General features: G+C 38.3%; 1 protein-coding gene and 1 long non-coding RNA gene across 4 annotated transcripts; one reads left to right on the plus strand and one right to left on the minus strand.

The window, feature by feature from the left end:
* Window positions 1–2,232: 2,232 nt before the first annotated feature.
* On the minus strand, window positions 2,233–6,241 carry LOC128532996 (uncharacterized). 2 transcript variants are annotated; one of them, XR_008361333.1, is made up of 3 exons: window positions 6,069–6,241; window positions 5,590–5,935; window positions 2,233–3,937 (listed from the first exon to the last, which is right to left on the minus strand). It is a non-coding gene; the product is annotated as an uncharacterized LOC128532996 (long non-coding RNA). The 2 variants fall into 2 exon arrangements; XR_008361332.1 differs by having other exon boundaries at window positions 2,591–3,859.
* rrp8 (ribosomal RNA processing 8) lies at window positions 5,859–26,945 on the plus strand. Of its 2 annotated transcripts, none has more exons than XM_053507172.1 (8): window positions 5,859–5,979; window positions 6,721–6,828; window positions 6,950–7,223; window positions 7,299–8,025; window positions 9,780–9,909; window positions 12,876–12,982; window positions 13,572–13,668; window positions 26,619–26,945. In XM_053507172.1, exons 2-8 carry the CDS (start codon window positions 6,742–6,744, stop codon window positions 26,730–26,732), a joined length of 1,536 nt encoding a protein of 511 aa, XP_053363147.1. In that variant the 5' UTR covers window positions 5,859–5,979; window positions 6,721–6,741; the 3' UTR covers window positions 26,733–26,945. The 2 variants fall into 2 exon arrangements, with proteins under 2 accessions (XP_053363147.1, XP_053363146.1); XM_053507171.1 differs by lacking the exon at window positions 5,859–5,979 and adding an exon at window positions 6,406–6,575.

The raw sequence follows: 26,945 nt of genomic DNA on the forward strand, positions 1-26,945 counted from the left end.
ACATTGACGGAATGTTCAAATGAGCCAGCACTTTTCAAATTCCAACTGTCAAAATCCCCAGAATCCTTTGAGACTCATTCAAACTTCCCTTCTACATGTATATACTGTATTTCTAATCTATTCAAACTCATTCAAACTCATCTATCTATCTTAGAAACATGCTAGCAACTTTGCTAATCATGCTAGAAACATGTTAGCAACTTTGCTAATCATGCCAGAAACATGCTAGCAACTTTGCTAATCCTGTTAGCAACTTGCTAATCATGCTAGAAACATGCTAGTAACTTTGCTAATCATGCTAGAAACATACTAGTAACTTGCTAATCATGTTAGAAACATGCTAGCAACTTTGCTAATCATGTTAGAAACATTTTAGCGCCTTTGCTAATCATGCTAGAAACATTTTAGCGCCTTTGCTAATCATGCTAGAAACTTGCTAGCAACTTTGCTTATCCTGTTAGAAACATACTAGCGACTTTGATAATCATGCTAGAAACATGCTAGCGACTTGCTAATCATGCTAGAAACATGCTAGCGACTTTGCTAATCATGCTAGCGACTTGCTAACCATGCTAGAAACATGCTAACGACTTGCTAGTTATGCTAGAAACATGCTAGCGACTTGCTAATCATGCTAGAAACATGCTAGGAACATGCTAATCATGCTAGCGACTTTGCTTATCATGCTAGAAACATACTAGTGACTTTGCTAATCATGCTAGAAACATGCTAATCATGCTAGAAACATGCTAACGACTTTGCTAGTCATGCTATTAACATGCTAATCATGCTAGAAACATGCTTGCGACTTGCTAATCATGCTAGAAACATGCTAGCGACTTGCTAATTATGCTAGAATCATGCTAGCCATTTGCTAATCGTGCTAGAAACATGCTAGCTACTTTGTTAATCATGCCAGAATCATGATAGCCACTTGCTAATCATGCTAGCAACATGCTAGCAACGTCCTTATCATGCTAGCAACATGCTAGTAACTTACTACAAATTCTAGCACCATGCTAGTAACTTGCTAATCATGCTAGCAATATGGTAGTAACTTGCTAATCATGCCTGAAACATGCTAGCAACATGCTAGTAAATTGGTAGTCATGTTAACAACATGCTAGTAACTTGCTAATCATGCTCAAAAAATTCTGGTAACTTGCTAATCATACTAGCAACATGTTAGTGACATTCATCAATGTGTGTAATGTGCGCTGCAGGTGCAAAACATTTTGGATTATTATCCAAGTTGTAGGCTAGTCAATATGGGTGGTATCTGACATTAAGGATCCGCAACTGTAACCACAAACTCCATAGTGAATGAATCTATCTATCAATCTATATATCTGTAACTGTCTATCTGTCTGACACTATCTATCTATCTGTCTTTTAAACCTTTTAAACTTAAACTGTTTTAACTTTTTTAACTTCTTAAACTATTTTAAACTTTTCACACTTTTAAACTTCTATCTCCGGCTTTCTCAAGCCAACTTAAAGTTTGTCTAAACAAACTTTTTTATCTACTTAATAGATTGAGATTTTTTTACGGATTACCAACCTATATAATATAACCTATAAGTTTTTTTTGATTAAATTAAAATTTATTTTTTGTGTCCCTTTAATATGATGTCGTCCTCGATAATGATAACAATAATAAATAAATAAATAAATAAATCCTGTTCGAGCGCTTTTTTTTTTACGCTCCAGCGAGACGCAATAACTTATGGGAAATTTTTCATGACCTTTTCCGGTGAAGACATGAGGTGCGTTCGACTTCATGCAGCGCTGCACAGACCGATCGGCGGCTGACTTGAAGTTTTGTCCGACTTGAACCGGCGCCGACGCCACGTGACGTTCACGTGTGGCATCAAAGTAACGCGAGAGCGTTTCGAGAACAGCCGGCTTGCTCAGCCAGCGCAGCATTTCAGGAGCGATTGCACCAGGCTGTGATGATGTCACAGCTTCTCATGATTGGCCACATTCACCACATGACGATGATCACGAGTCTTTCGTGCCTTAATCCATATAATTGCATAATAAATCAATGTGCATGCCATTTCGTAATTTTTTTCCTTTAAATTCTTTATATTGGATTTGTGCATAAGTTTATTGTACTTTTTTCATACAGACCACTTATAGTATTCAGCTGCATATTTAAGTAATATTTTTTATGGAATAACTAAAATGTCACAGACATTTAATGTAATGTGGTCAACATTGAATGATGCTGAAGTCTGTAGTTGCTGCTTCACTTGCATGTGCTGCATTGTGCTAGTGTGCATTGTCAATTGAAAAATACAACATTTAGATCACTTTTATACACTGGTATAAATTATAATAAAGACAAATACATTGTACTTGTGCATCTATGATTTTTCTCGGTAGCTTCACACACCTTGAGTATAGTCCCATGGTCTCTCACTTCACATATATAAAGACCAATTGCAAGAAAAAACAAAATGAATAATATACCAATGAATGTGAAGGACAGCAAAGAAAGAACCTTTACACTTAAGGTTTCCAAGGAAATTGCAGAAAGAATAAAAACTGGTAAGTAAATGGAAGAACTGGAATAAATACAAGGTAACAATGATGTGTGATAGTTTTTTTTTTATTACATTTTTCAACAAAACAACAGGTGTCCTGTTGTTAAGACACCTGGTACAGGTGTCTTAACAACAGGCAAAATTTTGTAACACATTCTAATGGCTATAAATTCTTAAATGCAAAGACAAAAATAAAAACAAATCACAAAACAAGTTTAGAAAGGCATAGTCAATGGAGACCTTCAAGAAGTTCCAGAGAGAGGACTGTGTGATAGTTTTGAGTATTTCCCCAGATGTTCCTCTCTGATGTCATGGCAAAAGTTACAGCCGTTGACACAAAACAAGGTAAACACTTGTGATGAACAAACACATACTGGACACATAAGTGATAACTAAATTTTCAGCTTTCTCTCTAAACAGCTCCTACAGTATCAGCGATCTAGCTTGTGCTGCAGTGTTTCCCCAACCTCCTTCTCTATGTCCCTCTACCTCCACTGAGTCACCTGTACCCCTAAATCTCAGTTTTGTGAAACCACCAACCAGCCAGTGCCCTGTGCAACAGACACCCATTAGCCAGGACCTACCGACTACCACCCTAAAAACTGATGTAGTGGGTGGTAACCCTTCAGGAGCCAGAAACCCATCCTCTATCCAGATAGACCGCCCTGAATCACAAGGTATGGCACCTAAGACTGGAAAAAAGATGCATGTGTTTGCAGTGGTAAAAAACTTTTTTTCAGAAATCACACACAAAATGACGTTGCTACTTTTGGACCAAAAACTTATCAGCAACTCTACTTCCGCAACAAAACTGCTTTTTATAAAAAGCTACAAACTACTTTTTCACAAAAAGGATACACCTTGTCAAGTGAAAGAATTAGAAAAAAGTTAACCAACATGTTAACTACTTACAAAAGAGTTAAGGATCGCCGCCGTGCAACTGGGGAGGGAAAGCAAACCTGGGAGTACTACACAGTAAGTCTTAAGACTGCACTGTATAAGATCATTTTGCATCTTATTACAAAGTCACTTTCGTATTACATTGTGCTTTTTCTGCAGCAAATGGATGAGCTATTTGGGTCCTCTGGAATAGGAACTGCACCACCTGGAACTATCTGCTCTACTCCTCTATGTTTGGAAGATCCACCTTCTCAAAACAGGCCTCCATCAATCTCTGCCAATACAAGCATGTCCAGGAGGCAGAGATCCTCACAACCCTCACAATTTTTTGAGGCATATGAAGCGCATGCAGAACGAAGAACAGCTGTGCTTGAGTCTCTTGTAAGGCCGGACTGAAGCGATGGCGTCAACTAAAAGAGAGGCGCAGACGATTTTTTGAAAAAAAAAAAAAAAAGATGTTGACCAGTTTGGGAACTGTTGTGGAGGAGCTAAAGAAGATCGGAAGACAACAAGAGCAAATTATACAGTTACTAAAACCTTACCAGTTACCTACTAAACCACTCTAACTTCTCAATTTTTTTTTAGTTTTTCATCATTTTTCTGCTATCCGAAGTGCCAAAACACCATATGGGGCGACCGTCCGGCCTTGACTTTAGTTAGGACAACTGGTTTAAAAACAACTTAAATCAACTTAATTATATCCCTTTTTCTAGTTGGCATAATTTTAAACATGTTTTACATCCATTGACAAAACTATAAAGCATTTGCTCATATATTTCTATCATGATATACAATAGAATGTTGTCTGAATTATGTTGATTCTATCCATTTCATCCGGGGCGACCATCAACAAACCACAATTTTGGGACCTTTATTTTAAAAAACATCTCAAGGATGGGATACTGCATCAGCCAGACACAAGTGAAGACCCGCTGGAAACAACTGTATAGTAAATCAGTCTCTCTCATATAGTAAGAAAAAGCTGTTTTTTAACGGCTGTGATGTCGTAGTCACTTTTGGTCATCATGTGGGGCGACCGCCCCAAAACTGTGAATTATAATTTTTTTCCACAAATCTATATTTTGATGATAAATTTGATAGTGCTTTGTCACTAGAAGAAGCTAGTTTGGTTTCTGAGGCTAACCGTTAGCCTGTTATACTTGAGTAAACTTGAAAACATCATATGGGAAGACCGAGTATCATGTGGGGCGACCACTGCTAAATGTTTTAAATGATAGATATATGTCCTATATTTGTAGTTTTCATATTCTATACATCAATTATATACACAAAGTTAATTGTTTAAGTATAACTATTTGTATATATATATATATATATATATATATATATTTATTTTTTTTTTTTTTTTTTTTTTTTCTAAATTCAGCAATTTTCCATTCCTTTTATAGGGATAAACATTTATTTTAACTGGATAATGAAGAAGACTCTGATATTATAGAATAAACTTGTGAAATAATGGTTTTCATAAAATGAAAGGGCACAAAAGTTTATCTTTCTTCATCAGTTTATCTACTTACTGATAGGAGTTCAACTAGTCTTAATGATACATAAAAATGTGAATTCTGAGATATATTACGGTCGCCCCAGATGACTTTTTTTAGGGCTATGTTTTATTAACTTAAGTGTAAAAACACTAAAATGACAATTTTTTTTTAATTTTCTTTATAAAGGCATGTGTACACTACATTCCAAATGTTTAGAAAATGGCCAAACATATCCATATTTTTTGTATTTTAAATTTGGCCTATTAAAAAGTCTTATCCGTCAATGACCCATGTACTTTTATTGTCATCTTTCCAATGTTATAAATTGCCTCTTATTTTCAGTTACAATTTCAAAATGCACTTTGAGGTGACACTTCAGAGCTTCTGCCTTGCATTTGTTGCACTTTCATACAATTTTACTAGTTAGTCTTACAGGCTAAATTATATTAACTGTCTACAATTTTTAACTTTCACTGAAATGATTGCATGTTGGTACTGCAACATAAGACCTAACATAACACCACTAAACAAAACATAATTTGATTAAGTATAAGCTTGATTTGTAAAACAGTATTTGTTCAGTAACTTTAAAATGAAATGATTTACACATGCACATATATTGTTTATAAACTTACCGTCGTTGTTCATCCTGCTGCATTTCTTTCAACAAAAAAGGTATTTCTATAGCTTCCAGTTCATCTGCAATATAGTAGGCAAACGCCACGTGATCTGCCATGTTTGAAGAAGCAACGAGATCCCCAACGTGTCCGACTTGACGGCTCCGTTTTCAGCTCCTCCCCGACTGCTTCCGGCTAATCTCACCGATCGGTCTGCACAGCGCAGCATGAGCTCGAACGCACCTATGAGCTGCGTTCCATTCCGAAGTGTACTTCACATGGTTCTTCCTTACTCCCTGCTCTGTTTGCAGGGAATGTCGGTTAAGGGAACTTCCTTCGACAAAACTCCACCATTCGGAACAACCTGCGAAGGCAACAGCGCAGACGTCACTTCCTCTGTGCATTAACGTAAGCACTTCAAATACAAAAAAAATATTAAATGTTTATTTAAACAAGATCTGATACCCTTATAAAACATACTATTGAAACGTGTATACCTTGTAAAAAAATTATTGACCAGTAATAAAAATTTAAAGATTTCTTGATTAAATTAAAATGTCAAATGTTGTGTCGTCCTAATACGATGTCGCCCTCGATTATAAGGATAATAAACATATAAGTCCTTTTTCGTGCTTCACGCTCCAGCGAGACGCAATGTCTTATGGGACATTTTTCATTTCCTTTTCCGGTGAAGTGAAGACCCGATGTTCACTTGATCCCTACACCGTTTGCAATTCTCTTTGAACCGAACATTTTCGCACAGCCTGTGAAGTATACTTCGCAGGGTACTTCGGGCTGATCGGAACTGACCTTCGGACGGAAGAAAAGACCTAACCCGGATGTAAACTTTTCCCTCGTGCTTTCTCTGTGAATGCGGGTTGAAAGCTTGATTCTTATCGACCGATATGAATATCATGATAGACTAATTAACAAAAGAATTCGTTTTGAATTATTCATTTAAATAATTACCAGCTCTAGTTATACGCAGGTGTTTGATCAGAACGGTGAGTTGATTACTTATCTTTTACTTATTATATACATTTGCCTTAGTCAAGGATCATCAGCTAGATATGTTAACGAGCTGCAGAAATACAGTGGTGGGTTATTGCTTTATTATGCAAGTTGCTAAAGTTCTGTGCTTGTGCCTAGGGCATTGGTGTCATCGCTAACATGTTTGCAGAGGGGGAATGGACCGATATCCTTCCAGCTAATAAGCAGGGGCATTCTGTAGTGAATGTTAGCCCTCTTATTGTAAAGGTATTTTTTCTGCACCTTTATATTAGCACAAACATTAGACCAAATTATGATTTCACTCGATTTTAATGTCTTTTTATTGCTGTTTATTCATAAAAATATTTTTTGTCTCCCCTGGGAACAGCATGAGCAAATAAGCAGGCAGTGTCTTAAGCGAACTCTCGAGACCTTAGAATTAGCCCCAGACTGGGGCTGTATAAAACCCTCTATAGTCAATGATGAGGAAACAGAAAAAGCTACTGTACACCTTTTCAAAAAGAAGATAAAGAAGCAGCAAAGGTGCAAAAGCCAGAAAAAAACATCTTGCAAAGGAATCGGCATGAAAACAGATGTTCTGAACAAAACTGGGATGAAGCAACATGTGAAGCTCAAAGTGGACACAGCCAACACTGAAAAAAGTAGAACCCAAGCACTTCACACAATGTCCATTTTAATTTGTTACCTCTGAGTTACAATGATTTCATGTTTTGCAGGTTCTAAAAAATTTTATGAAGCAGTAGAAGATAAAAGATTGAGTCGGCAACAATGGAAGAATAAAATGAAGAACAAGAAACGGAGCAAGAATAAATTTCTTGTCAATTCGACTGGAGTTGCATATCCTAAATTGCCAGAAAAATTGGGGCAGCCACAGAAGGTCTCAGTTGCAGGAAAAATGCACAACGATGATTCATCAGTGGAGAGGGACAGTAATGTACCATTGAGTAAAGACACATCTGAAGACATATCTGCACAAGCTGTTACTAATCAAGTAAACAAAAACAAAAATCAATTAACACAGCTTAAACCAGTCCGTAAAGAATTGGCAAATGCACATAGTCTGTGTGAAAAACAAAGGCCTGTCAATGTGGATAAAAAGTCTTGGCTCCAGGCTAAGAAATTAAAGAGTATTTTAAAAACTCATGCGACTGAAAGTGATGAGAAATTGTGTGATACAATTACTGAACAGGAAAAAGAAGGAACTGTCAGTGAATGTAAAATGGATCGCTCCACTGCCTTAAGGTCTCGGATGGAGAAGCGGTTACAATCAGCTCGATTCCGCTACATAAATGAGCTGCTTTATACATCAACAAGTGGTGAGGCAAAACACATGTTTAAGCAGGACCCTTTAGCCATCAGGATTTACCATGAAGGCTACACTGAACAAGTTAAACACTGGCCAGAAAACCCAGTGGATTACATTATCTCCTATATTCAGCAAAGGTAAGAGAATTGTTCTTATTTTTTCTGGTGGTGTAGTGGTTAGCACTGTCGCCTTGCACCTCCAGGGTCCAGGTTCGATTTAAGGTCAGGCTTGATTCCTGTCTCTGTTTGCATGTTCTCCTCATGCTTGGTGGGTTTCCTCTGGGTACTCCAGTTTCTCCCACACTCCAGATATGCACATTAGTTTAATTGGCGTTCCCAAATTGCCCATAGTGTGTGTGCCAAGCGATGTGTGCTTAAGCCTCCTGGAATAGGCTCCAGGTCCCCGCGACCCTGAATACAGGAAAAAGCGGTATAGAAGATGAGTGAGTGTTTCGTCATTCAAGTGAGTGGTTCTCTAAAAAACTAGTGTGAAACTGGTGGTCAGTGACTTTTTCTTTTTTTTTTTTCCTTCTACTTTTGATTTTCTTTAAAATCAATCCACTATTAGCACATTTTTTTTCAATACATTTATTTACATTTAAGGCTTATCAATAATGACAACTGGATTATACACTATATTGCCAAAAATATTTACTCACCCATCCAAATCGTTGAATTAGGCTGTTTCAATCACTTCTATAGTTACAGAAGTAGAAAATTAAACAGCTACTGTAGGCATGTAGACCACTTCTACAAACATTTGTGAAAGAATGAGTCGCTCTCAGGAGCTCAGGGAATTCCAGCATAGTACCCTGATAGGATGTCACCTGTGCAGTAAGTACAGTCGTGAAATTTCCTTGCTACTAAATATTCCACAGTAAACTGTTAGTTGTATTATGACAAAGTGGAAGCGATTGGGAAGGTCAGCAACTCAGCCACGAAGTTGTAGGTCACATAAAATCATAGACCGGGTTAAGCTTATGTGATGGGTTTCCATGGCTGAGCAGCTGAATCCAAGCCTTACATTACTAAGTGCAATGCAAAGTATTAAATGCAGTGGTCTAATGCACGCCACCACTGGGCTCTAAAGCAGTGAAAGGGTGTTCTCTGAAGTGACAATTCACACTTCTCTGTTTGGCAGTCCGATGGCTAAAAGTCAGGAAAATGGTCCTTGTCTGACTGCATTGTACCAAATGTAAAGTTTGGTGAAAGAAGGATTATAATGTGGGTTCATTTTTCAGGAGTTGGGCTTGGCCTCTTAGTTTCAGTAAAAGGAACTCAATGCTTCAGCATATCAAGACATTGGACAATTTCACTCTCCCAACTGTGTGGGAACAGTTTGGGAATGGCCCCTACCTTTTCTAACATTACTGCACACCAGTGCATAAAGCAAGGTCCATGAAGACATCAGTGAGTTTGGTGTATAACAACCGTCAACCCGATAGAACACCTTTGGGATGAATTAGAGCGTAGACAGTCCTTCTCGTCCAATGTCAATGGCTGACTTCACTATTTTGCTTCTAAAAGAATGGTAAAAAATGCCCAGAAACAGTCTTCAACCTTGTGAAAAGCCTTTCCGTAAGAGTTGAAGCTGTTATAGCTGCAACGGGTGGGCCAACATCATGTGTGTACAACCCTATTGATTAAGAATTTGATGTTACTGAAGTCCATATGCATGTGAAGCCAGGCGAGCAAATACTTTTGGCAATATACTGTAGCGTGTGTGTGTGTGTATATAATATTCATATTTCAGGGAAAATGCTCCATGCTTATTGTACACACAAGAATATTTTTGTTCATTACTTTTAGCTCATAACTCAGATTTCTGAGAAAAAAAAGTTTAATATTGTTTAACATTTATGTGGGTTTTTTGTTGATGTTTTAATTGTCAGGTCATCATCTTTGATAATAGCAGACTTTGGCTGTGGTGCTTGCAAGATCGCCCAGAATGTGAAGAACACAGTGCACTGCTTTGATCTGGCTCCTGTTTGCGACCTTGTCACAGTCTGTGATATGGCTAATGTAAGCTGTTTTAAATAAGACCCTACTTTAATACAAAAGGGCTTTTAGATGCTGAATTAACCTCATTTTCCCTTTTTCACCAAAGAAGTGTTTCTGCTGTCATTATATTAGCATGTCACTTGCTTCTATAGTTTATTCGTAACATAAAGCTGTGGATTTACAATCACTTCGTAAAAATCTTATTAGTAAGTAGAAGTTGAATAAGCTTTTTTACTGATCCCTTCACTAGTTGTTGCAAATACTTTTATTGACCTAAAAATCGAAATAAACAAAGTTAAATTAATAATTGCTAACTGCAAATATGCTTAAGCAATATCTAACAAGAGCGAGTGCTGTTGTACTGAATATGATTTACAGAAAGCATCAGTCATGCTTGTGTGCAAAACCTTTTTGTTTTATTTAGTCAAGTGTTGTCATAACATTGACTGAGTTTGCCGAAATTCCCGTAAGGCAATGTGTCTTGATATTCCCTTTATCCCCTCTCTTATGTTTGAGCTATTCAATTGAAACACATCTTACTTTATAATTTAATGTTTTCTGATTATTTTGCCTCCAAAAATCAAGGCAAGTAATTGGGTTTTGTTCTACTATGTATGGCAGAGTTAAACATCAGTTACTTGTAAGGCCTTCATTGTGATCGTCCAATACACATACTATATGGTGCTGTTGTTTAAAATTTTAGTGCCCAAGTTTAAAATATTCGACCAGCCGTTTTTTTATAAACAGTGGAGCATTGGCCTCCTGGTGTATTCACGGCTTCTCTTTAAAAATGGTCAGCTGACCTCAAATAGAGAAAAACACGGAACCAAAACACAACCGATGGGGCAATACATCATATGGGAACAAATTATAAAGTATATAATGATTTTATATACTTATAAAATTATTATATATTGTACAATAGTTTTTTTAAATAAAGTTTATATATATAAACTTTATATATATAAACTTTGTATAAACTTGTGGCTGCACTACGTTATCAAGGACAATGTCAGGAAGAAAACTGAGCCACTTTGGGTTTCGTTTTTTTTAAAGGGGTCATACAGGCCTACATGCACTTTTTTAAGCTGTTTGGACTGAACTGTGTGTTAGGAGAGTGCGTACACAACCACTCTACAATGATAAATAGCTGCCCAGTGGTTTTCTTTTCATTTATTACAATAACATGCCCCTTCTGAAATCAGGCCAATCACAAATGCCTGTCGATGTGACGCCACACCACAAGAGGCCGCTCCTACACTAGTTGATTGACACTGGTGTTTTAGCAAAGACCCGCCCCGAGTGAGAAGAAGCTGTCGGCCATTGTTTTTCGCCGCTGGAGCAAAATGGCGCCTAAGCGAGTGTGGTGTACAGTTGTTGGGTGTAATAGCGAACACAGCAGTCGTCATTCACTACCTAGGGTTAGTGACCTAGGGTACCTACCTAGGGTTAGGTATCTGAGCCACTGAGGACGCAGTGGCTGAATTTAGTTTTTTTTTTTTTTTTGGGTTTCTTCCAATTTTCTTCTCAATTTAGTCGTGGCCAATTCCTCCCCGTCACTAGGGGGCTCCCACATTAAGGCTACTACTACCATTCAGCCGGGAGGGCGAAGACTATCACGTGTTTCCTCCGAACCGCGTGACGTCAGCCGACCGCATCTTTTCGAACTGCTCGCTCACGCCCCGTTAGGGGCGGAGTAACACACTCGGAGGAAAGCGCTAGCCGCTCCTTCCGCGTGCGTGAGCTCACAGACGCCCCTGATTGGCTGTAGAGCCGTGATTAATGTGGGAGCGCAAGTACCTCTCATCCATCCCCCCTGAGAGAGCTCGGCCAATCAGCTCTCTCTGTGCCTCCGGCTGTGAGAGGAAAACAGCATCACCCAGGGTTCGAACCAGCGCTCTCCGGATGATAGGGCGAGCAATTTACCACTGCGCCACTCGGAGGCACTGAATTCAGTTTTTAAAGTTAACGTCCCCGCCGATTTACCTAAATGCGTTCATGTTTGCGATAATCATTTTTCACCAGACTGCTTTATAAACGCGGGTCAATATAAAGCAGGTTTTACTAGGAAGCTGCTCCTAAAAAATGGATCTGTACTAACGCTTTGTGTTCCTGCTTCATCTTCAGGCTCAGTGAGTAATTGATTTTTCTATGACTCTTTGCAGATCGCTTTTTCTAATAATCACGATGAATGCCGAGTGTAAGTTAACTTACACTCTCATAGAACATGGTTATGGCTTCTTCTTTATGTACAGCCGTCTCTATATAATCCCTAATCGCCCGTTTATAATAAACAATGCATTAAGGTGATTGTCTAGTTGCAAACTGTGTACGTAGTCGGAAAACTATATTATGCTTACCTTTGTTACGTTAGATGGTTTATAACGATGTCTGTTGAAGATTAAGAAGTCATGTAAACACATCAGTAAACACATTGCGTCCGTATCTCTCTCAGCAGAGGTCATGAGCATTTAAATTAGCACTGAAACAGGTTGCTGAGAACAGAGCTAGTTTTTACCAGGTAAAAGTAGTGTTTTTTTTTACACAATCCTTTTGAATTTTGAATTAACGTATAATACAAACTTTTCATTAGGACCCTAAAGATCATATTAACATTTAATGAAAAATGGGATGTGTAGGACCTTTAAAGCAGCCGGTGCCACTAAATATAACTGTCAAAAATATAATTATTGTGTTGGAAATTAGTAATATTTTTGGGTGGCTAGAACAGATTATCTGCATTTACATTATTTCCTATGGGTAAATGCGTTTTACAATACGAAAAAGCTGTATAGAGCTGTAAAAAAAAAAGAAGGAAAAAAAACATGTTTTGAAACTTGTTTTTAAAACTTGTTATTTATACAGTGCAGTTCCTATTTCACTGTCTGATGCTGTGTTTTTTTTACACATCTCATTGTGACATTTTAGTTAAGGGGTACCAGAAGATGGATTCATTTATCTGAATATTTCTTTATAATCCTGTATAGGTGCCACTTGATGACTCCACTGTTGATATTGCTGTCTTTTGTCTCTCCCTCATGGGAACCAACCTTACTGACTTTTTGGCAGAGGCAAACAGAGTTCTGGTGATGAGGTAATTTGTGCTAATGTATGAACCATTTGGAATTTTCTACATGTTTGCATAAAAGTGAATAAAAACATCTATTTACAAATGTCCCGAAAGTGGACAAAGAATTCAATTAAACAAACAAAATGGTATGCGTTGTGTATGGCAAAAACCTTAAGCTTTATTTTTTAGGTGAATATTGAGATTATTTAACATACTCATAGTCTCTCATAGCCTGGCTGAGAGAGAGTTTGGGCATTTTGAGCATCATTTGAACAAAGTGCATCCCAGCAGTGAAGTGTCTAAAAGTCCAGCAGGTTATAAAGGAAACCAGGCAACATTCTAAGTGACTAAATGCGTGTATCACATTGACCATCATTTAATGCTGAAGTCCACCTCCAGGGAAACCCTTGTATGCATAGCAGGGTTGTAAGGAGAAAGCCATTTATCTTCAAAATGAACACTGCTGCCTGGGCCAGAAGGGTTTCCATGACCATATAAAATATGAATTATACCAGTGAATTTTTAGTGGAAAATGTCAGAACAAATGATCAGAAAATGTTCACAAAATATTAACCACCACTGTGTATAAACTAACATTTTTAATTTGTTGTAGGGGTGTCCTCAAAATTGCAGAAGTTGCCAGCAGGTTTGATAATATACGGCAGTTTATTGGGGCCTTATCTCGCCTTGGCTTTAAGCTGGTCAGTAAGGTAAGATGATACACCTACATATTATTATTATTATTATTATGTTTTTTTTTTTTTTTTTTTTCAGTGTGGTTACCCAGAGGTTACTTGCCTAAAGATAATGCCTACAAATGGTATTGTGTGAATAATGAAAAATGTCTGTTTACGATTGGTGCTGTATGGTTGTCTTAAATGCTTTTTAAGTACACTCGGAGTGTAGAAGTTGGCTACAGTGTTGTGTACTTTAAAAATTGCAACTGCTAAAAGTGTAATAACAGGTGTCTGGAGTCTTTTGTTAATTTAATAAAACATATAAATGTAATGCTTATGAAATACATGTGTAAATATCCAATTTACAAGTATTCAGATCCATCACTTAGAATTTGGTCAAAGCATCTTTAGCAGCAATGACAGCCACAACTCTTTGTTCAAACAAGAAGAATGGAAGAAACGCCTCTAAAAGAATTGTTCAAGCTTAACCTGGTTGAACAGGCAGGGTCAGTGCACAGCTATTTTCAGGTCTCCACAGAGATCTCTAGGCCATTTCAGGACTTTAACAGAGTTGTTCTGATTTCGGTTGAACCTTCATTTATAGGAGCTTGATATTATCTGCAACAATTTTCCCCTCTATACTGACTACCTACTGGCTCCACCAGTTATTGACTGTAGGGATGGTTTTAATAAGGTGATCTGCAGTGCCCACTTTTCTGATTTCGTATGGTTCAATCTGTGTGTCATCAGACCAGGGGATTTTGTTTCTCATAGTCTGAAGGAATCTACAGGTGCTTTTTGGCAAACTACCAGCCAGCTGTCATGTACCTTTTAAGTGAGGAATGGCTTATGTCTGACCACTGTACCATATAGGCCTTATTGGTGGAGTGATTGATGGTTATCCTTCTGTAAATCTCTCCCATCTCCACAAGGGAATCTAATTTATAGTGACCCTTGGGTCCTTGGTTACCTCTTTGACCAAGGCCCTTTATTCCGATAACTCGCCATCATGCTCTAAGGGGGCTTTCGATGCTCTTGATTGTATCCTTCCTCAGATCTGTGTCTTAACACAATCCTGTATCATCTGTCTGCAGATAATTCTCTTCACCTCATGGATTTGTTTTCACTCTGACAATCTACTGTGAGACCTTTTATACAGATGGTACTCAACCAGAATAACAGTTTTACCACCGTGGCGACGGCATTAGGGCTGTGCATTTGCTGGCTTTACTGGCAAGTGGCGCTATAACTATAGACTTGGTTTATTCTCTCAAGGAATAATGAGCCACAGCATGTTGAGAGCTGCACGTAGTAGCAGATACATTCAGGTGAAACATTGTAATTAAACAAATTCATAATCACAGTAGTAAAATTACAGTACAAATTTATGATTTAAATAAAGTGTATAAGGCGTATCGAATTTAAGCAAAGTAAGTTTTAACACAGTGAGCCTTTAGATTTTATCATGTATGACACTAGCATAGCCAGAAAGCAGGGTGTGCATCAGAAAAAAGGGGTGTGCCACATTTATTGTCAGATTAATGTGCAGAAACTATATAATAAAACTATATAAGATACATAACCTTTTATAAGACTCTACTTTGATTTAAGTAAACTCACAATGATGACAAAACCTTGATTTTGTAAAATAATTAAAGCAAACAGGGTGCGCTATTCTGTATTGGTTCAGTGAACTTGATTGAGTCGAAAAATTAACCGAAAGTCTGTGTATACTTGCCCAGCAGATGTTAAAAACACTTAAAGAAATGTCTGCTTTTATATAAACTGATTTAAAAAAATCAGATTATGTAATTTAAATAATAATGAATATAGGCACATCACTGCTGCGGAGATGGCATGATTACCTTCATCACTACAGATGAAAAACAAAAATCTGTAATTTATCAATTTCAGTATATATCAGTCTCCTTGCTGTTTTTCACTAATGCATTCATAATCATTAGTTTACTTTTGCCAGTTCGCCCTGGCAAACTTCATGGGTGCAGTTAAGCGGTAATTAGACTATATAGGAAATTAAAGGGTAGAAGGATTACAGTGCCGACGCAACATTCCAGAACTAGGGTTGGGTATCGTTTGGAGTTTTTTCGATACTGGTGCAAAATCGATACTTTTAAAACGGTACCGGTGCCAAAACGGTGCCTGAACTGATGCTTTACAAAAGCCACAAAATGATGGTGGATGACTCAAGCATGCATAAAATTTGTTTTATTGAACAAAAAATGTTTTTCAATTTTCCCTAGTCAAATTAGCCTTCTTTGCAACGGTAAATGGGGTCACTGTTGTAGTGACCCCATTTACTATTGCAAAGACGGCTAATTTGACTAAGGAGAATAAAAAAAAAAATTTGTTCAATAAAAATTTATTCTTGAGTCAAGTGCAGCAAATGTTTGTAGTACTACTAGTACTAGCTGGAAAGCCATAATTATAAACAGAATTTATAATTTTGCAATTAACAATACATTAGCCTACAACTAACCTGCGGAAAGGCTGCTGTTGTCATCATAATCGGCGGACTCCTTTTTGCTTTGGTTGATATGACTGGGGCTGGGATCATCCACACCGATAGTGCCAGCTGTTGTCCGCAAGCTGTCAAACATGGAGCATCCCTCTGCTTTTAAGTTTATTCTGTGTTTTCCCCCTTCACACGCAACCGCTGTAAAACATTTGCTGCACATCGCAGTGTTGGAATCCTTTCTTGTGAAATATAGCCACACTTTCGACCGTTTAGTTTTAGGCAGTTTAACAAAAGTTGTTTAATTTAGCTTGCTAAGATAGCGGTAGACCTCTTAGGCCGCATTTCGGATGGTCTCTCATTTCCTGATGATTTGTGCTTTTATTTTTTTATTTAATCTAATAGACTTTTAATCTACAAAAATATATAACGTTAAAATATTTTTTGTTTGTTGGCGGCCTTTGCGGGGAAGACGAAGTGTGGGATCAGTGGTTGTGCTCCAGAAAAACCTATTTGTAAATAGCTCTGTATACAGTGCTGGTGACTATTATTCGCACTTCTGGTTAAGATGTGTTCTTAGGCTTCTAATAATTATTTTTATTGCAGAAGCATAGTCTCACATAGAAGATTAATCTAACCTTAAATTTAAAAAAATCACTAAAAATTATTTTTAATAAAATCTGTATTTAGAAAAGTACTTAAGTACTTAGAGACTTTAAATTAATTATTCATGACTTGACTGTTTCCCTGTGGTGTAAATACGATGTGACACAGAAGCCTATTTCTTTTATCCACTTTTCAGCATGGGAAAGACAAAAGAACACCAAGTTACATAACTTTATTCATAAGTTAGGCAATGGCTAAAAGCAAACAGCCACTCGCCTAAACTTGCTCATATCTACAGTCAGGGGAATTATTAAGAAGTTTAAAACATCTGAAACAGTGACAAACAATGCTGGACGAGGACCCAAGTTTATCTTGCCACCCCACACAGTGAGGAGGATCGTAAGAGAAATAAAAGATTCTCCAAACCTCACTGTTAGAATACTGCATTAAAAAGTGGCATCTTGTCTAGTCTCCCTGACAACCATCAGACGCTATCTACATCCCAACAAGCTGTTTGCATGCTAGGGAAAAGACTTTTCTTCACCTTTCATCACAAACATAAACGTCTGGAGTTTGCTGGGACATCAACTGGCACTGTGTGCTGTGGTTAGATGAGACTAAGAGCTTTTTTCTAACACTGTCTGGGTCTGGCATGGAACAAAAGATGAGTATGCAGAAAAGCAGCTCATGCCCACTGTGAAGTATGGTGCAGAATCTGTGATGCTGTGGGCCTGTTTCAGCAGACACAAAATTAGGCTCCTCTTATGGCCATCTAAGTTCCCAGACCGCAATCCAATTGAAAACCTGTGGCGTGAGCTGAAGAGGGGATTGCATAAGAGAGGACACAGGATCTATTGGACGATTTGTGACTCATCTCCAGGTCAAGACCTTGTGATATCCATGGACAACAACCAAATCACTCCTTCAGCCACCGCCCGCAATCTTGGGGTAACCGTGGACAATCATTTGTCATTTTCCCCACACATCGCTAACCTTACTCGCTTTTGTCGATTTCTTCTTTACAATATCAGAAGAATTCGCCCATTTCTTTCTTCACAGGCTACTCAGGTGCTTGTTCAGTCCCTTGTTATTTCAAGACTGGACTACTGCAACTCACTCCTGGCAGGCCTGCCTCTGTCCACGATTCGTCCTCTGCAACTGATCCAGAATGCAGCAGCACGTCTCGTTTTTAACCTCCCCAAGTTCTCCCACACCACCCCACTCCTCCGCTCCCTGCACTGGCTTCCTGTAGCTGCCTGCATCAAATTCAAAACACTAATGCTTGCCTATAAAGGTAAAAATGGCCCAGCACCCACTTACCTCTCTGCGCTAATTACACCACGCACTGCACCACGTTCCCTCCGATTCTCCAGCACTGCTCGCCTCATCCCACCATCTCTCAGGGATCGAGGGCGGCATTCATCCAGGCTCTTTTCTGTTCTGGTACCTAGGTGGTGGAATAAACTTCCTCTAGATGTCCGTACATCAGAGACTTTAACTATCTTTAAACGACGACTCAAGACTGATCTGTTTCTCCAGTACTTGGACAATACAAGTTCTGTATTATTTAAATAAAAAATTTATTTATTGGAAGCCTTTGGACAATTATCCATATAAAAACAAATACAATATACAAGTAAGGGCACATGACAGAGAGTGCAAACCAGAGTATTGCAAATGCACTGTATAGTCACGCTGGACGTGTAGCTCTTGTAACTGTTTTTTTCAGCTCCTCCACTTCATTAAAAAGTTCTTTTATTTTAACACATGCCAGGTCTAATAATGAAGGCTCAGGAATGCTACACAAAACATGATCCATTGTTACATCCATGGGTATGGGTTCGACGGATACCATTTACTGGAACCCGAATGCTTTAACGGCGTAATCAAACCAGGCAAAAAGCACAGGTACAGCGCCAGTTACTAACTTTTTTCGTGTCTCTGGTGTTTGCGGTTCAATAATCTGATCACTGCTAAAATGTTTACTGCAAACCAGAATTGCTGGTAGGACAAAAACCGGCGTATTTTTACAAGCCACTGTTTTCTAAGGTCCACATCTAAAGGAAAACTGTGAAAACTTAAAGTTCTGTTGAACTTTGCAGACAATATACACAGCGGAACACAACAGGGGACAGTCGTTTGCCAAAAGTTTTGAGAATGACACAAATATTAGTTTTTTACAAAGTTTGCTGTTAAACTGCTTTTAGATCTTTGTTTCAGTTGTTTCTGTGATGTACTGAAATATAATTACAATCAAATCATACGTTTCAAAGGCTTTTATCGACGATTACATGACATTTATGCAAAGAGTCAGTACTTGCAGTGTTGGCCCTTCTTTTTCAGGACCTTTGCAATTCGACTAGGCATGCTCTCAATCAACTTCTGAGCCAAATCCTGACTGATAGCAACCCATTCTTTCATAATCACTTCTTGGAGTGTGTCAGAATTAGTGGGTTTTTGTTTGTCCACCTGCCTCTTGAGGATTGACCACAAGTTCTCAATGGGATTAAGATCTGGGGAGTTTCCAGGCCATAGAAAGTCCAACGTTTTGGTCCCCGAGCCACTTAGTTATCACTTTTACCTTATGGCACGGTGCTCCATCGCGCTGGAAAATGCATTGTTCTTCACCAAACTGTTGTTGGATTGTTGGAAGAAGTTGCTGTTGGAGCGTCTTTTGGTACCATTCTTTATTTATGGCTGTGTTTTTGGGCAAAATTGTGAGTGAGCCGACTCCCTTGGATGAGAAGCAACCTCACACATGAATGGTCTCAGGATGCTTTACTGTTGGCATGACGCATCTTCTCCAGACAAGCCTTTTTCCAGATGCCCCAAACAATCGGAAAGAGGCTTAATCGGAGAACATGATTTGTATGATCACCATACTTTCTGCAGAAGATCAATCTGTCCCTGATTTTTGCTACTATAAAAACCTAAACAGCAACTTTTCCAATTTCCAATATTTATGTAATTCTCAAAACTTTTCGCCACGACCGTACGTTGTATACCTTCTGCTGTCTCTGAAATCTATAAACAGTTTTTTTTTTTTTTTACATTTCCTCCAAACTCCAAAACAATGGCCGACAAACCGGAACTCGGCGAGCCCTATTACTTCAAAGCGGAAGTACGTAACAAGTCTGAGTTATTTATACAGTGGGGCAAAAAAAAAATTGTCAGCCACCATTTGTGCAAGTTCTCCCACTTAAAAAGATAAGAGAGGCCTGTAATTTTCATCATAGGTATACCTCAACTATGAGAGACAAAATCAGAAAAAAAAAAAATCCAGAAAATTACATTGTAGGATTTTAAAAGAATTTATTTGCAATTTATGGTGGAAAATAAGAATTTGGTCACGTACAAACAAGCAAGATTTCTGGCTCTTACAGACCTGTAATAACTTCTTTAAGAGGCTCCACTGTCCTCCACCTGTCACCTGTATAAATAGCACTTGTTATCCAGTATAAAACACACCTGTGCACAACCCCAAACAGTCACACTTCAAACGCCACTATGGCCAAGAGGACACCAGAAACAAAATTGTAGACCTGCACCAGGCTGGGAAGACTAAATCTGCAATAGATAAGCAGGATCTATGCTTATATCCTTTAAGGATTTTAAAATAATTTATTTGCAACTAATGGTGGAAAATAAGCATTTGGTCAATAACAAAAATGTAATCTCAATACTTTGTTGTATTAAGATTACAATGACGGAGGTCAAACGTTTTCTGTAAGTCTTCACAAGGTTTTTACACACTGTTGCTGGTATTTTGGCCCATTCCTGTTGATGTTTTGGGGCTGTCGCTGGGCAACACAGACTTTTAACTCCCCCCAAAGATTTCTATGGGGTTGATATCTGGTGACTGGTTAGGCCACTCCAGGACCTTGAAATGCTTCTTATAAAGCCATTCCTTCATTGCCAGGGCGATGTGTTTGGGATCATTGTCATGCTGAAAGATCAAGCCACGTTTAATTTTTAATGCCCTTGCTGATGGAAGGAGGTTTTCACTCACAATTTTACGAAACATGGCCCCATTCATTCTTTCCTTTACACAGATTGTCCTGGTCACTTTGCGGAAAAACAGCCCCAAAGCATGATGTTTCCACCCCCAGTAGGTATGGTGTTCTTTGGGTGCAACTCAGCATTCTTTCTTCTCCAAAAATAAAGTTCTATTTTGGTTTCATCTGACCATATGACATTCTCCCAATCCTCTTCTGGATCATCCAAATGCTCTCTAGCAAACTTCAGACAGGCCTGGACATGTACTGGCTTAAGCAGGCGGACACATCTGGCACTGCAGGATTTGGGTCCCTGGCAGTGTAGTGTGTTACTGATGGTAGCCTTTGTTACTTTGGTCTCCGCTCTTTGCAGGTCATTTACTAGGTCCCCCCAGGGTGAGATCTTGCATGGGGTCCCCAGATCGGGGGAGATTATCAGTGGTCTTTTATGTCTTCCATTTTCTAATGATTGCTCCCACAGTTGATTTCTTTACACCAAACTGCTTATCTATTGCAGATTTAGTCTTCCCAGCCTGGTGCAGGTCTACAATTTTGTTTCTGGTGTCCTCTTGGCCATAGTGGCGTTTGAAGTGTGACTGTTTGGGGTTGTGCACAGGTGTTTTTTATACTGGATAACTAGTGCTATTTATACAGGTAACGGGTGGAGGACAGTGGAGCCTCTTAAAGAAGTTATTATAGGTCTGTAAGAGCCAGAAATCTTGCTTGTTTGTACGTGACCAAATACTTATTTTTCACCATAAATTGCAAATAAATTCTTTTAAAATCCTACAATGTAATTTTCTGGATTTTTTTTTTCTGATTTTGTCTCTCATAGTTGAGGTATACCTATGATGAAAATTACAGGCCTCTCTCATCTTTTTAAGTGGGAGAGCTTGCACAATTGGTGGCTGACTAAATACTTCTTTGCCCCACTGTATATTCACTCTAGCGAAAGAATGAGAGTTAAACAATAAGCGCTACATTTTGTGCTGATGAGCAGTTTTAGTAGCTGTAGTATACTCGGATCACAAAAAAAAACAATGGTACGCTGGTAAGGTCTGCTCGATTATGGAAAAAATAATAATCACGATTATGCTGTTCACGATTAAAATCACAATTATTTTACACAATTCCTTATTGACTTTGGAAATATGTTGCATTCATTGAACAGAACAGTGAATTCTCCTTAAAACAGATTAAGACAGCTAAAATAGAAAAGGGGCAAACAAGATCAACAGATGTAGTGCACTTTCACAATCTTTTAAAAACAAGTAATAAAATATAAATATTAAATAAAATAATTAATAAATTATTATTAATAGTGTTGAGATGGCAAAGCATAACCCTTGTCCCGAGTATTTATAATTTTCCTGAATCCTTCGTTCTCAACCGTGCTAACAGGGCACATGTCTTTGGTTAAAAAGTATGCAACGGCATCTGTTATTTTATTTGTGCCTTTCTGAGCTGAATGGATACGGAGTTGGACTGAAGAGCGTGTCTTTAATGGATGACTGTGTTGTGGAGGATGTTGTGGGGATTGTTCATCGTTCTTTCTGTTTCTTTATTAGTTGGTCATATGTCGGTCTGTGTTTAAATTTTAAATGGTTAAAAAGATTTGTGGTGTTACCAACCGGTGCTGACACAACCGCATAGCAAATCTTGCACCTAATGTTCTACGTCTGTTTCCTCGAATCCAAACTGATCCCAAACAACAGAATTGCTCCTACCTCTTTTGTTGACCAAAGACTTCTGTGGCTGTTCTTTTTCACATACGCAACTTCTTCAATGACAGAAGGGCGAAAGTGCGGATGCGCGCGCGCGTCAGAACGCAGGTCAAAAAAACTTTTTAAAAAAGTAAATAAACGTTTTTTTTTTTTCGATTACACCATTTTTGTGATCGTTGAGACCCGAAATTGAAATTCGATTAATTGCCCAGCCCTAACGCTGGAAATAACCACTGCGGTGACTATGAAGGTAAAACAGTAGCAAAACCCGAGAGCTTGCAAATTCGAATGTGAGAACTTGTAAAATGAATATTTGTATTTGTAAGTTGAAATTTGTACTCACAGCTCTGATGTGAAAAGCTGCATCTATAGATTTGCACACCTGTGTTTTGAATTCGAAGTTGCAGATTAACAGGCACAATTGTGTACTACACATTTATCTTTGCGCTTTACTTCAGTTTCGCTGTACAACCACAAGTCGGCGCTCACAACCTCTCAGATCTGGCAGTACAACCTCAAATCCCGGCGCTCTGACTTTTGCTACTCATTTTGCGATATTCCTGTAGCAAAACTGACTTGTGCGCTTGTAAACGCGGGGGCGGGGCTGGGGTGGAAATGAAGTCATTTTATTGGTCAATGCCTCACTAATGAACAACGCCAGCCACAATGCAAACATTTGTATGCATATGTATCAGCTATTTTGTTTTTAAACGCTTGGAAATTTTTTTTTATTAACTATCATTAGTTTTACTGGATTTTATATACCAGTAAAAGCTCAGCAATGTCATTTAATTGGTTGGCATAGACGACCACCACCACCGAAACGGCGCGAGCTGCTCTGTGTAGTCTGTGACGTCATCGCGCACAAAACGTCCCACTTCATTGGATGGCTCCAACCAATTAAATGTTCATTGGTGAGGCATTGACCAATAAAATGACTTCATTCCCACCCCAGCCCCGCCCCCGCGTTTACAAGCGCACAAGTCAGTTTTGCTACAGGAATATCGCAAAATGAGTAGCAAAAGTCAGAGCGCCGGGATTTGAGGTTGTACTGCCAGATCTGAGAGGTTGTGAGCGCCGACTTGTGGTTGTACAGCGAAACTGAAGTAAAGCGCAAAGATAAATGTGTAGTACACAATTGTGCCTGTTAATCTGCAACTTCGAATTCAAAACACAGGTGTGCAAATCTATAGATGCAGCTTTTCACATCAGAGCTGTGAGTACAAATTTCAACTTACAAATACAAATATTCATTTTACAAGTTCTCACATTCGAATTTGCAAGCTCTCGGGTTTTGCTACTGTTTTACCTTCATAGGTGACATGGGGTTGCACACCGATGTGTGAGCAATCTGAATGTACTGTATAGGTATGAACAGTTGAGACATCAATAGTAGTCCTGATGTCACATAAGCCCACGTGTCTTACATATTCATGAAAAGTTGTGGATTATTTAGTGAAACAGAGGCTATGCTGAAAAAAGTTTAACAAATCAGTCACTTTAACAATCTGTAATGTTCATTGTTTTCCTATAGTATAAAATTAGTTTTTTCATGTATGTGTACTTTGACACAAGTTTAAAAGTCGCACATAGAATTAACATGTTCACATAGCCACTTTATGAAAGCCCATTTTGTGTTCTATGTAAATAAGTGAAATTTGCCAAAGATTTAAAATTTACACAAATTTAAGAAGCGGTCTGAAGCACTGTAGGTCTCAGACCCCAGAGGGGTAAAAGTAATCCTCGTACCATGAGCCGACTTGAGTTAGCTTATAGTCGGCAAGGGAGAATTATTTGCATTTGAATGTTGTCTGACATTGTAAAGCACACACAGTAACACTATGCCATGGTTATACTGCATAAATATTACAAATCCTGTGAAAAATTTACACACATGTAAGACAATTATTTAAGACTAATATGTAAGACAATAACAATAAACAGATAGAGATGTCTAACACGTCATTCTTTGTACAAATAAAATCGTCAGCTAGTAACTTGATCGTCTACCTAAACAACATTTAACTAATGTTTTTCTTTTTTTTCTATAGTCATTATTATACAGTAAATGTCAATACCTCTTGTTCTTATTTTTCATGTTTGTTGTATAAAGTACTCTGATGTGGAAATTACCATCACTGTTATATTTCTTCGATACAACATATGACTTTTTAATGACTTAAGCTCTACTACAATTAAAAACTGGCAATTGCTGCTGTTTTGCAAAATGTTCCTTTGCACCACCTGGCAGTCATTTTTATAAAATGCAACAGATTTTCAGTGGAACCTCGGATTGCGAGTAACCCAGTTCGTAAGCGTTCCGCAAGACAAGCAAATTTTTTAAAATAAATTCGAACTTTTTAACTTGATATATGACTACAAAGTATGACCACGCATGCGCTTTTTGTTTTAAGTCAGAGCGTTACATGATCACAACTGAGCCAATGGGTATTCTATCTCTTGCGCACCGGAATTGTGGGTAATCATCTCCATCAACTTCTGTGTGCTTTTGTACGGTTTACTATAACACTCACTGTGTGTGTGTAAAGATTCTTTTATTTTGTGTGCGTGTGTGGGGGACAGACTCATTTACCCGAAAGAGACTCACCCGCGCGCTTGTTAGGGTGAGTCTCTATTCAGTGTGTGTGCGAAAGTCGACCTACACAGCAGAAGACTCCCCCCTCCCTTCCTGTGTCTGCAAGCTAGTCGGTGTGTTTGTGTCTGTGTGCGCGCGTGCTTGGTAGAGTAAGATATCGGTAAACTGTTGTGTGGGTGAATGTGTGTGCTTTTTGGTCTCAATCACTATAGCCACGATTCTTTTAAAAGGCAAACCTTACTTTTCAAAGGTTAACTTATTTTATTTTTACTTTATATTTTATATGAATATTTTTGGGTTGTTGAACGAACATCTGAGTTTTCATTATTTCTTATAGGGGAAATTCACTTTGATATACGAGTGTTTTGATATACAAGCATTCTGGTTGACTACCTACTCTATACAGGTGTGTATTTCCTAATTGTCCATAGACACCAATTAGGCACAGGTGAATTCCAGTCAAGTTGTAGAAGCAACTTAAGTCTGAAGAGTAGCATGCACCAAAGCTGCATTGCAAGTGTCGTAACAAAGGGTCTGAATACTTATGTAAATAAGTCTTTATTTTTTAATAAATTACCAAAACACTTCAAACACCTGATTTTATTTTATAGTTGTTAAGGATTGTATAGTCAGCAAAAAAAGAAACGTCCCTTTTTCAGGATTGTGTATTTCAACAATAATGTTGTAAAATCCAAATAACTTTACAGATCTTCACTGTAAAGAATTTAAACAATGTGTTTCCATGCATGTTCAATTAACCATAATCAATTAATTAACATGTGGAATGGTCGTTAAGACCTTAACAGCTTACAGAAAGTAGGCATTTAAGGTCACAGTTCTAAAAACGCAGGACACTAAAGAGACTTGTCTACCGACTGTGAAAAACACCCAAAGAAAGATGCCCAGGGTCCCTGCTCATCTGCGTGAACGTGCATTAGGCATGCTGCAGGGAGGCATGAGGACTGCTGATGTGGCCAGGGCCATAAATTGCCATGTCCGCACTGTGGGACGCCTAAGACAGTGCTACAGGGAGACAGGAAGGACAGCTGATCATCCTCGCAGTGGAAGACCACGTGTAACAACACCTATACATCCGAATATCACACCTGCGTGACAGGTACAGGATGGCCACAACAACTGCCCGAGTCACACCAGGAACACACAATGCCTCCATTAGTGCTCAGACTGTCCGCAATAGGCAGTCCATGAGGAGGAGATGTACTGCAGTACTTCAAGCAGCTGGTGGCCACACCAGATACTGACTGGTACTTTTGATTTTGAGCCTCCCATCATTTAGGGACACATTGTGAAACATTTTTAGTTTATGTCTTATGGTGTTGACTCTTTTAGTGTTCATACAAATATTTACACATTAAGTTTACTAAAAGTAAAAACAGTTGAAAGTCAGAGTACGTTTCTTTTTTTGCTGAGTATATATAGAAAGATGAGGGATTTAAATCCATTTTATGATGGGTGTGCAACATAAGAAAATGTGGAAACTTAAAAGGGGCTGAAAACTTTGTCAGCACTGTCAAAAGCTTTAATCTTTATTTCATTAAGTTTTTCTGTTGTTTACATTCTGTTTCTAGGACACAGAGAACAGCCATTTCTACTCCTTTGAGTTTCTGAAGACAAACAATGTGCCAAATGATGCAAGAAAATTGGATCTTGAATTGAAGCCTTGTTTGTACAAAAAACGGTAGATTCATTGATAGCAATGCAGTCTGAGCAGGGTGTAAAAAACAAAAGGCAGCAGCCTTTTGTAAGAATACCTGAATAGGGTTGACTTTATAGTTTAAAGAGTCAAGACTACAAACTGGACGCCTACCATACCTGGTATTGGTCAAAAACTTGCATGCATTCACCATTATAAATATAGTTGTAAAAAAATAAGTATTAAAATTTAATGTTTAAAA

This window comes from Clarias gariepinus, chromosome 11, assembly GCF_024256425.1.
Source record: "Clarias gariepinus isolate MV-2021 ecotype Netherlands chromosome 11, CGAR_prim_01v2, whole genome shotgun sequence".
NCBI classification, from domain to species: domain Eukaryota; kingdom Metazoa; phylum Chordata; class Actinopteri; order Siluriformes; family Clariidae; genus Clarias; species Clarias gariepinus.